The following is a 14,646-nucleotide window of genomic DNA, read 5'->3' on the forward strand; positions in this document are numbered from 1 at the left end:
ATATGTATTTTTGTAAAAGAACCCTTTCGATTCAGTGTGTTATTTTGACAGTCCCGTGCTGCCCTCTAGCGTTCAGAGCGGACGTCGCAGGTGCGCCACCCACCGGATATTACGTCGCTGTTTGACCTTCTCACAGTCCGAGTCACGTTTGACATGATTCGTGGGTGGCCGCACGGTGAAGTTCATCCCGACAGGACTGTAAAATGCAACCACGTATCTGTTGAATGTCGTCTCCACACAGGTAACTGTATTTGCCTCTGAAATGAAGTTATTATTTTGCGTAGTGAATGTCGGTCAGAGATGTTTCTGGGTCACGTCGCGTCATTCATTCAGCGGTTTGCTTCATGCTAGGCTAACGTTAGCTCCTGCCAACAAGGAAGCTACAGCATTGCGGACGTGACAGATGTGCCGGTGACCGTTATATCTGATGTTAGAAACTTCGTATTTGAATGTTCATCAGTCTGTCTCTCAATGTTAGCCACATAGCGTGTTTTTAGCCACACCTTAAGACTAATTGTGACAATGTTAAGGTATTATGAGTTTATGTGTAATCTGACAGTCAGCTGTCAGGTATGTCTCGCTGGAAAGTTCAGGAACATGAGTCTGTGAACGGCTGTGACTTGTTTTAGATGTAATAAGATATACAAAATATTAGCACAAACCTAAATGATTTTTAGTGTATATATACCATAAGGCACAGCGGTCACTGTTATTCTCGGGTATCGTGTGAAAGCCGGTTACATAATCGTATCAACCTAACAGTTTTGTTTGCTCTGTCTCCACAGGGTGTTGTCAGAGTAAACGCTCGGAACAATGGTGAAATATTACTGCTGTGCAGGTTTGCTTAAAAGCACCTGGGACCAAGTTTGTGTTGCTTTCTGGCAACGATATCCCAACCCATACAGGTGAGGAGGGCGATAAGAGTGGAGGCTGTCTGGATACGATCTCACCTCATCTTTCCATTCACTTCTTTATCCAAACTGCATTGCATAAATAAATAGTTGGGATGATGTTAGGTACTTTTACTCAAGTATTTTCATTTTTTTTTTTTTTGACACTATGACACTTTTTTACCCCACAACATCTATTTAGCAGCTTGGTACTAGATACTTTGAGGTAGGTTGGGCAGTATCAAAGTATTATTGTATACCAATGTATTTAGAAATCTCAAAGGTATGATTTTCAATGTCCTCACTGTGAATTAAGTTAGCTTAAACAAAGACTTTTTTATTGATGGAAAATAATACATATATTAAATACAGTTGGCTTGTTGCAATAGGGAACTTAACTAACAAGTATTATTTGGAGGTAGAGAAGAAATAATTGGCCTCTCATTCCTGTTCTATAGCAGTCTTTTCACTACTTGATTAAATATGACTTGATATAGACTCATCAAGGATATGTGGTTATGGACGATGGATATAGCTTGATTTTGAGATGACTTCTTCCAACTACAAGAGCAATTTATTAGCTACACCCATAAATCACCTTCATTCAAATGATGTGTTGGTATCTGCAGAAACAAGTGCCAATGGGTCCTTAAACAAAAAGTTATGGAATAAGGGCGCTTATATCCTGTCTTTTCATTATTCTATTGGCTATGAGTATTTTAACCCAGCAGGACACAGCACTGTAAGCTCAGTGGTGTCATGTAATGCTACACGATTTCTATCACCAGCTTTTATCAACTTGTTTTTTCACTCAAATGCCAGTGAAATATCAGGAGGGTATGAAGTTATGAAAAAATAGGTATCACCCAAGACCAGATGCTGCCCAAGTGAACTCTGAGGCTTGCGATTTTACATTAGTGGTTGACTGGTGTGGGTTTGACAGTTGCCTTTGCTGATATTTAGAGACCAGTGCGGCCAATAGCAGATATGTAATGCTCATTTCAGAACAAAGAAAAGTCATGTATTTAATTACATTATTACAATCTGTTAAACTTGGCCAGTTGATTTATCCGAACTGATGAAATAGAAAAGCACATTGGGTTATTATGTAGATTTGAGAATTTGACTGGTATTTATGGAAGAGCGGGGCATAGTATGTCAGAGACAATGTCATTCAACTGCTTTATTCTTTATATTATTACATACATTTAATGCTAGCCAGTAATGTTCTTAGATTAGATTTACTGTCATTTAGGATGACGAGAGAAACATGTAAACATTTAGAACTACTAAGTATAAAGTTAGCTGATTATAACACTGTGTCAGTAATAGTGATTCAGCAGTATGATATAACACTGATGAGGTGACATGGGTCATTCTGTCAACTTATGAGTCATTTTCCGCTAATACTTTAAGTACATTTTGTCTTTGAATTTCTGTTAAGTAAAATTATGAGTGCAGGACTTGTAATGGAGCAGTACAATATGTCATCTATCACTGTGGTTGAGTACACTGTTTATCCACATAGCGGTGATGTGGTGCACATGGCTGAAACAATTGTCAATTAATAAATCAAAGACTATAAATACTATATATTGCTAATTGTTTATCAATTTGTGAAAAAATGTGTTGAAAATACACTCGTCCCAGCTTCTCAGCTGATAATATTTGATAGTTTCCACAGGGAAATGATAGATTGGTAGATACATGATAGAAAATTGCATATCTTTGGGTTTTTTGGGGTATTTTTTTTCTTCCAAATGATTAATTGATAAATCAAGGAAGAAAATGTTTGAGTTGTCAATTGAGAAAATAATCTTTTAGTCACAGCCCTAGCTGAAACGATCAAATCTCCAGCAATTTTGATAGTTTTTTTAAGTCTGTTTTTTATCAAAGTTCTAAGCTGTTTCTCATATGCAAGCATTTGTTGCTCTTTTATATCACTGGAAATTAAAAACAGTTCATTTGAAGATGACATTATGTAGACTAAACAATATTATTTAATTGAAGAAAATGATTGACAGACATTTTTTTTTCACTGAAAATAATAATTAGTTGCAGATCCAGATGTTTTTTGTTATTGTTTTGATCCATAACTTTTCCTTCTTTTCCCACAGTAACCATGTCTTGACTGAGGACATAATTTTCCGAGAGGTTACTCCAAACAACTGCCTCATTTCCAGACGTCTATTGACCAAAACCAGCCGAGCGCCTCGCTGGATGGAGCGGTACCTTCCAAAGCACATGGCCAGCTCAGCGTACATCATCGAGGACTCCATTGTGGACCCTCAGAAAAGGACCATGACCACACTCACATGGAACATCAGTCACGCTCGCCTCATGGTACCACAGAGTTTGCTTCCTCAGACACTCCGCGTTGCACAAAATAATAACACGGCCTCATGATGCTTTTGTTTGTTTTTTTCCCAGTCTGTGGAAGAGCGGTGCCAGTACCGAACTAACCCTGAGAATGGCAGCTGGACGGAGATAAAAAGAGAAGCTTGGATCTCTTCCAATGTCTACGGTCTCACTAGAGCTATTCAGGTCAGTAGAGTAAAGTGGAGCGCCACGTGACGTAACAGCTCAGGGAAAGTGGTTTGTGGCGTCTGAAAGAGAGACTTGCCCACCTGTCTGTCATTCTGTAATTGGTAACATAATACACAGTGTTAAGATGCAACAGCTGAGCACTCGACGCTGTCTGCCAAAACTTTCGTTGTTGAATGATTTATGACAGAATCTGAGTGGTCTTTTATTCTTATCAGGCTCTGAGAACAAATGCTAGTAAACATGTGATGATGTGACTTACAGGCTGTTGACACGTTATTACCCGCCTGTTATTTTCTGTCGTTGTTGACTTTGTGTCCTCTCTTTCCAGGAATTTGGTCTTGCAAGATTCAAGACCAGTGTTACAAAGACCATGAAAGGCTTTGAGTATGTGCTGGCAAAAATGCAAGGTAAACTATCATTAATGATATATTAGTATATTTTATTTAATAATTTGTGTTGCATTAATAGCTGGAATCATGGTTTTGCTAATCCTATCAGTAATGCCTGTGCTTTTCCTGCTGTGGCAAGTCAAAATATCTATTATGAAAAAGGAAATAATAAAGAAGCACATGTGCTGTGATGCTAGCTGTACTGTTAATATTCAGGTTAGCAGATGTAAAGGTGCGGCTCACTTAGCAAACACATCAGTGAAATCTAGAATATGAAGAAGCCTATCTGGCAGTTCACTGTCAGTACAGGATGAGAGCGTCTTTTCCTTTGTGTGTAAAACTTAACTTCCTTAAAAGCATTCAAAGAGGGGAATAACTGAAAAGGGTTGGGAGTGAGTGCTCTAAAGGTAAAAAAAAAAATGCAAGATGAGCTGTTTGTGAATTGCGTTTAACTTATGTTTACATTGCCAGATAAAATTGCAGGCCCAAATCATACAAGATTTTACTGGGAAGTTAAGAGCCATGTTCCAAGCTGTACATTTTTCTTTTTACTTTTAGCACACACTGTTACATGCTGTATGCATACAGTTTGGACATGCAGCTTCATCATACCATTGAATTGAACTTTGACCCGCTCGCTCATCTGTCACAGTATGCAGCACAAAATGTGAAGTAAAAAGAAAATGTATGCGATTTGGAATGCAGTTAATAAGCTGTAATCTGTTTGTGAGGCTGTTAAGACCCGATATTAACCTGCGACCTTGGTGATCAGATCACAAGTCGACAGCTCTGAGTACATGAGTTTACAACTGGCATTACAATGAGCCTTCAGCACCTCTCACTTTCCTCTGCTATATGCAAATAAACACCAGGACTGATTTGTTAGTCAGTATGTCAGTATGAAGTTTTTTTTTTTCCTCAGTGCTAAACTAAACTCTCCTATCAGCTTACATGAGCCTCCTGTTTAACGTGCTGGCAGGAGAGATGGTCCATAGTGCTCTGGGATTTTATACTTGAACTCTTTCTGACTGTGTAGAAATCTGATGTTTCCACATCACAGATAATGATGAGGGCACTCATGACACCCACAAGGAAGCTTTCTGCACTTCACATCAATATGTTTTTTATCAGTAAAGAAACAACTTGATGTATTACATTTAATGCAAAATTTGCAAGAAGGTACAACTGATTAAGAATTCACCATAGCCGTTTCACTTCTCTGCTATGTATTCGAATAAATATAAAATGTAATTGTAAAATATGTTGTTTTTTATATGAGGCTCAACAGTAGTAGCCATTAATACAGAGTAAAAAGGGACGCAAAGTTTTTTACACAAAGAAAGAGATGACTTAATGTTTAACATTTGCCAAATTTACAAGACAACTGGGTACGATAACTAAGAATTTGTCGTAGACAGTGTTTCACAAAGCTTATAAAGTTTCTCCTCACTCAACAGCTCTCAAAATAGCATGTTTTTTTTAAAGGTAAGAGAGCACAAACACATAATTTGTATTAAAATGAACCAAATAATGTACTCACAGGATGTCAGTTGAGTAGGCGGTCCTTCAGTGTGGCCTAGGACGCACTGCCTACACACCACCGAAAGAATGTAGTCATATGCGGCTCAGACCACCTCCAAATGTGGTCTGAGTGATCAGATCTCAAATGCATCCTGGGGGCGTTCACATCTGTATTAGGAGCTCTCTACTTGAGGAGCAGGGCTGTGGATCACAATACCCGGAAAAGTGTGCTGGCTTGCATGCTGCAAAAATTGCAACTGGATGTAGGACCTTCTGGTGTTTTCAGCACATTGCATTTGACATACTGTGTATTATGACATACCAGATCTTTTTCTGGCACACTAAATATGGAAGTGTAGGAATTGGAACACACCCAATATATTTAGTTTGTCTGTAGTAGTAGTAGCACTGTGTCTACTGTTTATTACACAATAGAGAGGTGACATTCCTCCCGTTCCAGTGGACCACCATGGTACCAAACTTTGGATAAAGTATGATCAGTAGTCAATGGCGGGAGACAAATTGTTTTTTGATCCTGTTTGAATTGTGCCACGAACTACATACATGATGTTTGTCAATTTAAAAGATAATATTCCAAGTCAAGAAATTTGCTGTTTGTCGTAAAACTGTTAAAGTATCAGACTGAAGATTCATAATCAGAAAGACAACATACACAGCTGACGCTACATTGTCTGTGTGTTTTTGTTCCTGGATGTAGTCACACGACAGCAAGTCTTACTTGTTATTTCTCTTCTTGGCTGATATAAACACCAGGAGTCTCTAGATAAGACACTTAAGTTAAGTTAATGTTACAAGGGCCAGCGATGTTCGTGCTGATGACGTATATTGTGTGAGACGAGATGTAGTTCACTGAGCGGTTTCTATCACAAATTGCAACTTTTTTTGACTAGTAAAATTCTGTTTTAAATTCACAAACATATGAGTGATTAATGGCACAATTGAAACAGATTTTTAAAAATTTATAAAGGGGTAGCATGGCTAGAACTACATAAATATACACATATTTCAACAGACATTTTAACTTATTCTATGACTTTTTGTAGGTGAAACTCCATCAAGAACCTTAGCAGAAACTGCTACAGAGCGAGCAAGAGAGACGGCACTGGCAGCTAAGGAGAAAGCCAAAGACCTGGCCTCACACGCCCAGAAGAAACAGTACGTGTGATGAGCTACGTACGGTAGATCATCGGTTCTTTCGATAGTGGGACAGATTTGTCTTTACCCCCTCCCCATCCCTCATGGTCCAGCTGGGGTAAGACAAACCGATCCCGGTCGTGAGTAGACACCTCTGTGAGGAAGCATCCAGCTGAAATGGTGGGTGGACCATAAAAGGCCTGAGCTGGGTTCAAGAGCCTGTTCCAGCCTCCCTGTTAGTGTGATGCTGACCCGTATCCTGTACCCCTGACACCTGATCATCTCTGTATTGACCACATACAGAGATCTCAGACAGGTTCAATATGGCTCTGGGTGCCATAAAATAATAATAATATTAATAGCACTTTGCCAACCTTGGTACTGTTCCTCAGACCTTTGCTCACCTCTGTGCCCATCAACAACGTTTATGTTTTACCGAGTTCCTTTGAGTATGTTGTGCTATTTTGTAATAGCTTTGTATTATTAAGAGCTTCTTGCCCAGAAGCTGAGCTTAGCATAACACAGGATATCTGATTAATCCAAATACATGTGTATGATTTACTTCAGTTGTATGTTTTGTCTCGATCATTTTATGTTTTAGTTCAGTTCACCCGACCACACCTTAATCATCCAACCAAGACTGATTGCTTCAAGTTGAAGTTCACTGACTAAATAGGAAATGTCCATATTGTTGGCACACAACATAATAAGAAATAGTCATTTAGCACTCTTGATATCCATGGATATCAGTGTCTTTGCCTAGATTTGAAGTGTGTGTACAAAGGCAAAAATGATACCTTGTATTGTACATTCAGCTTAGATCTGTTAATACAACCCATGCAACAATGTGCTCTATCAACCCATGCAACAATGTGCTGTATCAATCAAATATCAGCTTGTCAATAAATGGACAGTTTCTTTGTAACCATCATGCTGTGATGTCTTTGAACAGTGAGTGGTATCTCTGTAGTTACCTGGGGGACGGGACATCCACAAAGGGTAGATGGATGATTTAAAAAAAAAACAGTTCTAATTTTAAGAGTTTTCTGAAATCTGTTTCTTGTCAATAATTGTATAAATTATTTTATTTATTTATTTTTTTTTTTTTTGGGGGGGGGGGGTCCTTCATAATTTGTCTTCTACCTCTAAAAATTATTCTTATAAAACAAGGAAAAAACACTCATCTTTGTTTGTACTGCAACCAGTGAAATGGAGTCACAAGCAAAAGCAGGCACCTCATTTTATGAGCAAAAAAAGGCCAGGAACCACTGACTTTCATTATTAGAAAAAAATGCAAGGGAGGCATTTTTGTAAAAATTCAACTGATATAATACAGACACAGGTATATTATGTTTTTTTGTGAATTTTCTGACACAAAATGATGAAATGCTTTGCCATTTCATACAAGCACTCACTTTCTATACGTAGTGAATGTCATTGCTAAGCAAGTTCTTATTGTTAATTATAGTTGACTTGAAGACAACAGGGACTATGGGACTGAATTTATTGCGTCGTTTTAAGAGTGAGGTGAAGTCCTCATCGCCGCTGTAACATGAGAGTTCGATCCATTCAAGACTTGATTCACTTGAGGATCCACAACTTCTTTTTGGGTATGTTCACATTGCAGGTGAAACTGCAGACTCAGATTAATTTTTTTTCACAACACTGTAAACGACAACAAACCACATGGAATCTGATTCAGGCCACTTTCATATATGGTCTGAAATCAGATCAGGTTTTTTCCACAAAAAAAAAACAGAAATCAGGTTAAATTAAAAACTCTTATGAATACAAGCTAAGAAGCCAAGATCTATTTCATGTCTATGTACAGATAAAAAAAATTAGGAAAACTGGATTCTCAGAATAACAGCATTCAGCTGAACATAACTACACAGAACTGTGTGCAAGAGTTAGAGTAGTAGTGTTTGTTTCATGTTAGTTTTGTGGTTGTTGTAGCGTCATCAATACAAATTTTTCCCACACATTTTTAAGTGAGACTTCCATTAATGCAATGTTAGAAAAGTCACATGAACTTCATAATCCAGTCAATATTGAATTTAAGACATTTTAAGGCCTAAACTTCAGAAACCCTGGAAATGCTTATAATTTATTAACTTTGACCAGAAGCAGAGATTGAATAACCCTCATTGCCTTTCTTGCTGAGATCATCAGTAATACAAGCAGAAATGGCACATAAATATAGAAAATATTTATTTGATAAAAAAAAAAGAAAAAAAAAAGCTTACACCAGTACAAAAATGCTACATAATATTACTGGGCGGAGAGACAGATGAATGCATACATAACATTAAAAGATAGTAAGGCATCTTGCATATACAAAAATGAAGGGAAAAAAAGCACCTTCAGTTATTAAATATATAGCAAAGAATATGATACATACTTGTAATACAGCATAAACTGCATAATCCTTACAAGTTGACATTACCTGCCTGACTGCTGAACTTGTTGCATGCATAATTAACATATTGACAAATGCAGAAGCAATGAATTGTACAGTTACGATAAAGAACACTTCTAAGAAACATACCAGTTACTAGCAGTGAACTTCTCTCCATATACTCTCACAATTCCTCTTTAATACAGGCATCAAAGTTCTTGCACATAATTACAGAATGAATTGCGCACAAATACACAAAAATGAGTATTTGCCAGTTACTTAATAGCCAGAAATAAATGTGCAAATATGACCGGTCAATGTCTGTTCACGGTTTTCATGTTGTTATACCCACAATCTTTTTGAAACAACATAAGTGCAATGTGAGGACGTTTTGTGCAACAGAAGAAAAAGATCAAAATAAATGAGTGAACTTACATAATAGGACAATAATACAAAACACAGCACAGATTAATGAGGTGCATACTACATATGACAATATGAACTTAGTGCTAAAGAAAAGCTGTATGGAATACTAAACCAAATCAGATTTAAGGCAGAATTCAGTATAGACATACTGTAGTAAAGAATAAGTTAAGAGTTTCAAATAAAAAAAGCCCTTATTTAGATTTTAAAAAGCCCTTAAAGATGAGTGATTTTGAACAGTTTTAAGTTGTTGGAAGTTACAAACATGTCATGGCTTTGGAAATAAACACCATTAATGGTTGATGTCAGGAAATACGTCCTGTATGCGTAATGTTACATCCATCCCAGCCCAGTGATTTTAACTGCTATTCAGTGCAAATGGACACAGCTCATTCAGAATATTTAGCTTGTAGTCTGACATATTTTGAAAAGAGAATGTCAAAAGTTACTCCTTCTGAGTACAAAAACAAAATCAAAAATGTGTTCAGTTGTACAGTAACATTTTTGTCCATTCTTTCTCTTGTTTTTTTGGAATGTTTTCTCCTCTTCCTGTCCGCCTGGCGACATTAAAACGTAGGCTTTACTGCTGTCATAACCAGGATTTGTCCATGCTGGAGTAACAGTGGTCCACATCAGTGTGTGTAATGCTCAGTCCGTCAGAGTCCACGCAGTCAAACACAATGCTCTCCACATCAACCTCCACGTCCTCTGTAAAGGTCACCAAGCAAAGATTAAATCCATTAGTAGAGCGAAATATAACAACATTAACACTGAACTTACAAACTCAGATTAAACAGATTTAATAATATAATATTATTAACAAGAATATCATGATGATATTCAAGAAAAACAAATTAATATTCTCTTGTTTTCACTATTATATTGGAGAGAAGGCAGACAGGCTGATACCTCCAAAACTCACACCAAAACAACCTAGATAGATTTATAGCACAACTGATCAGAGGAAAAATATTTGATATTGATGTGATCTCTCTTTAAATTGTTCATTTAGATGACAGAATTTTGTAAGAAGACAACAAAATATGAGTATAGTGACAATATGATTTCCCTTAAAATTATAGTTTGGATTATTTGAGGTACTGGGAGGAGTATCAGCGCTGAAGCTCAGCATGGACAGGATCAGCAACAAAACATGCGCTTAAAAAGGACCATCTCAAGTAATCAATCTCATTTTAAGTGCACGCTACATTTAATGAGTATTTTCATTGCTTTAGCTTGCCAGATCCCTTTTGATGGGAAACCACTGTTTTATAAGTTAAATATCGCTCTCTCTCCAAACCAATCAAACTCAGTTTTTAAAATCAAATCAAATCAATCAAATCAGCAAATCACAGCTTGGGCGTCACCATGACTGTGCATGAGGTGAGACCACTCCCTTGTCGGAGACCTACCTCTGTCTGAGTCGGACCTCTCAGAGGACATGGTGGACCCCTGGCTGTCGTTCCTCATCCTCTCAGATCCTCTCTGCAGCTGCTCCAGACGAACTCGCAGCTCTCTCTGCTCCCAGCGAAGCCGGCCCTTCAGCTGCTCTGCACGCTCGTCCTGCTCCTGCAGCTTCTGAAAGAGGAGAGCGCAGAGACAAAACCTCAGACACGATGAAGACAGGGTAAGCATCTGGAGACCAACAAGCACCGTTAGCAGATGCACGATAACGGGACAATAACTCTAAAACTAAAATATAGCAACATGACAAAGTAGAAGATACAGTGATTGATTTAGCCTCCTAACACCACGCCCTCACTTCTGTCAGTCTGATGTCAGGGGGTCATGTACCTTTATGTGGAGCTGGGCTCGTCTCAGCAGATTGAGGGTGGTGTTTCTCATTGAGTCAGACGACAGAGGGACCTGCTTCTTGAGCTGCTCCAAGCAGTGCCTCAGCTGAGCTCGTCTACAAAACACAACAACAGACAACAAACAACGCTGTTTAATTCATGCAAGTGAAAACAGGTGTTTATTTGTTGCTCACGCTTCCCTAAATCTGGGCACCATAAAAATTATATTTTGCTATGACACACAAATATAAGATAAAATATGTGTTATTGATCCTACAGTGGGGAAATTCACTTGTGAAAGTAGCTCAAGGATGGAAAGACCAGGTAGAAAAAGACTGAGTGATACATAAAAAAATATAAATACAGTAAGAATAAAATAAAATAAAATGCAAAATAAACTATATACACAAACTAGGCTATATACACTAACTATACTGATAGTAATAATATTACTAACAATATTATAAACATTCTAAGTTCAAGGGTATTTACATTTTTTGATCATTAAGCTCATCATTTCATTAGTAGGCTAATTAAGCCCATTCACTGGTGATATCTGTTGTCAAGCAAAAAAACACTTCATATTTTAAAAAGTTTTAACTCAGGCTGTTAAAACAGAGGAAATGTACGAGAGTTAAAATGAAAGAAAAAAGACATTAAATGCAACAATGTGTTTATTACAACCAGCTATTTCTCATCTAGAATCACAAAGGGTACTTTGTTTTTTCCTGTACGTTTGAAAATAATTCTGTAATAATTTTCTAATTGTGAAAACTAATAGAGGAGAAAAAAAGGTGCATTATTTTACACATTTAAATTCCAAACTTAAGGTCAGACATTGTAAATGTAAACATGCAGTCCCTTGGCACTTTATTTTTGTCAAATCTGGTTCGTCTAAAAAAGTATTTTGAATCGGCCTGCTCTACACTCCATCCACCTTTCACCTGTACAGACATATGGATGATTGTACAGGTTAACTGTACACAATGTGTAATACACTTATGCTACGTATTACAAATATATTATTATACTAGTATACTGCAAACATTGTAGTTTAAGATATTCCTTACCTGTTTTTTTCCAGCTCGTTGTGAACCGACCTGCATTTCAGAAAAAGAAAGTCTGTTTAGCTCTGAAATACATTTATGATAGTGACTGCCGCTTAACAATGACAGTGGGCGAGGGACTCTGCTTTATCAAACTGAAAGTCAGACAACCACACCCTCTTGTCAGTTATCTGTTATGTAATGTATTCACCTATTGCCCCCAGCAGATATCTTCTTGCTCTTCTGTTTGCTTCTCTTGTCGGAGTGATCTGGACTGAGAGGCAGGACTGAAGCATATCCATGTTCTGCCTCTGTGCAGGAAAACAATACACCATATCTGTTAGGGCTGCACAGTGACACAAGTGCAATATCCAAATCACAGAACCAGATCCTAAATTTTTAATGTACGACAAAACAGCATTATAACGAGGTACTGTAGTTCTGCATAGATGACTTAGCTAAATATATTGTTCTCCAGATGAAAGAAGACATGTTTGTTTGGTACAGACCTCAATATCACACCATCGCGATTTTGTTTTGTTCTTTTCCAGTGAACATGAGAATTGTAATGCAAAAATGATCATTTCCCCTAATCGTGACGCATATGTCAGTTTCAGTCAAAATGATTCCAATATGACTTTTTTTTTTTAACCAAATTGTGCAGCCCTAATATCTGTGTTATAAAACAGCTTGAAATTCAGTGGTGTGCAATGCGAAATATAAACGTTTCCCATTATTAACATTACTGAACCCTAGTGCTTCAAATGCATATATATTACTATCTCTTTTTAAGCTCTGAGATGATGAGGAGCACAGAAATACTCGACTGCATCATCAGTATCATCAGCTGGACGCTCTGTTTTTAGTTTTGGCGCCATCACACACTACTATTCATCAATGTAAGATTACTTTGTGTGTCCGCTTAAGTAGAAATGACTGATCCGATGCCCACGGTGTGTAAATACTGAATGAAAGTTAAAGTGTTGCTTTTCTCTGCCTCTCTATCAGCCTCAGTACTGAGCGCTCAGCGCCGCTCGGATTCATTTTCAAATTGGTCCAGATTGGCGCCTTCGAGTACAATGATGCGACCGATATGTAGGTCACTGAGTCAAATGGGAAACATCGCCGAAAATAGCCTTCTAGCGAGAATCTCGATGGTTTCTCGGACAATTGCGTTATAATATGTATTACTGTTATGTTTTGCATGCATAGTTGCTGTGGCTTCATTGTGTATTTTGTTGTTTTAACAATGACCAACTTCCTCCCTCTGTAGACTGACAGTTGTCATAAAACACTCACCTCTCTCTCGTCTCTCCAGAAACTCAGCCGCCCGGAGGAGCACCTGGATGTTGCAAACGTTTCCTTCCATGACTGTTTTTTGTTAAAACAAACAACCGTCCGCGGGTAAACAACCTACCGTAGAGCAAGCGTCAGTAGCCTAAAGTAGATGGGGCTGTCTGTGCTACGTACTCAATCCACAGGGTTAGAGACACTGCTGCTGCCTTCAAGTGCTCTACGTACACTCGGACATCTGAAACCTCCACCATGAATACGATCCGGCGGGCACCAGGTGCGTCTCGTTATAATGACATAAAGCACCACCTAAACGGTTGGCCAACATTAGTTTGTTTTTGTTATGTAAAACTACTTATATAAGTGACATGTATCAAAAAAGAAACAAAAAAGTTAAATCATCCCTTGCGTCCATACAGTTCGGGTGCATATGGCTACAGCATACTGTTTTTTTTAAGTGAAATAATTAAGTAGTAAATTACCTAATTTTACTCAACATAATTTCATAAACACTATTAATGTGATCATTATGTCAAGGAAAGATTTGCTGCTTTACCTTCCGTATCTTGATCATGAGTGTAATGGTGGTAAATACACCAATTGAAACCCCTGAACAGTATTCCACAAACTGTATACAACCTTTAACTGCTTTTGCACCTTTATATCTATACTTTATATGTTCTTACACAATATTCTACTTTATTATTGCGTATATTATTTTATACATGAACATTTTGATCTATTGTTGTTTATTTTTATTCTTATGTTAAATCAGTCTTTACTAGTTAAATGTTGTTTTTTTCAAATGGAGCATCACAGGCAAAGTTCTTTCACACAATTGTACTCATATAACCGATGCAACAATAAACATCTTGAATCTTGAGCATATGAATCTTGAAAATACAGAAGTGGCCAAACTGTGGGTACACTGTATTACATCCTCATTTATTAATGCAGTTTATCTGAAAATAAATGAGTAAACTTGCGGCACTTACTTAATGTTAAAAAGGAGGATAAGCATCGTTTACTGGGGTTTATACTCACGACGCCCGTGATTAAAATGGGACTACAAATGGGTCGTTAAGGTACTTTTGGCTATGGTTTCAAAAACTCCGAAAGCACTGAAGGCAACGACAAACGTCATTGTCAAGACCCCAGCCCCTCCCCTCTCACGGCACCTTTTATTTTTCA

The 14,646-nt window shown here is 37.6% G+C and overlaps 2 protein-coding genes across 2 annotated transcripts; one reads left to right on the top strand and one right to left on the bottom strand.

Moving 5' to 3' along the window:
* Positions 1 to 758: 758 nt before the first annotated feature.
* prelid1a (PRELI domain containing 1a) lies at positions 759 to 7,350 on the top strand. The gene is made up of 5 exons (XM_084719444.1): positions 759 to 905; positions 3,008 to 3,233; positions 3,321 to 3,434; positions 3,766 to 3,844; positions 6,412 to 7,350. Exons 1-5 carry the CDS (start codon positions 814 to 816, stop codon positions 6,531 to 6,533), a joined length of 633 nt encoding a protein of 210 aa, XP_084575570.1. The 5' UTR covers positions 759 to 813; the 3' UTR covers positions 6,534 to 7,350.
* A 1,729-nt stretch (positions 7,351 to 9,079) lies between these two features.
* On the bottom strand, positions 9,080 to 14,033 carry mxd3 (MAX dimerization protein 3). The gene is made up of 6 exons (XM_084719445.1): positions 13,462 to 14,033; positions 12,374 to 12,473; positions 12,187 to 12,216; positions 11,118 to 11,232; positions 10,736 to 10,901; positions 9,080 to 10,031 (listed from the first exon to the last, which is right to left on the bottom strand). Exons 1-6 carry the CDS (start codon positions 13,529 to 13,531, stop codon positions 9,913 to 9,915), a joined length of 600 nt encoding a protein of 199 aa, XP_084575571.1. The 5' UTR covers positions 13,532 to 14,033; the 3' UTR covers positions 9,080 to 9,912.
* Positions 14,034 to 14,646: the final 613 nt, after the last annotated feature.

The sequence above is a fragment of the Lutjanus erythropterus genome, chromosome 5 (assembly GCF_056507025.1).
Source record: "Lutjanus erythropterus isolate fLutEry1 chromosome 5, fLutEry1.hap2, whole genome shotgun sequence".
NCBI lineage: Eukaryota > Metazoa > Chordata > Actinopteri > Lutjaniformes > Lutjanidae > Lutjanus > Lutjanus erythropterus.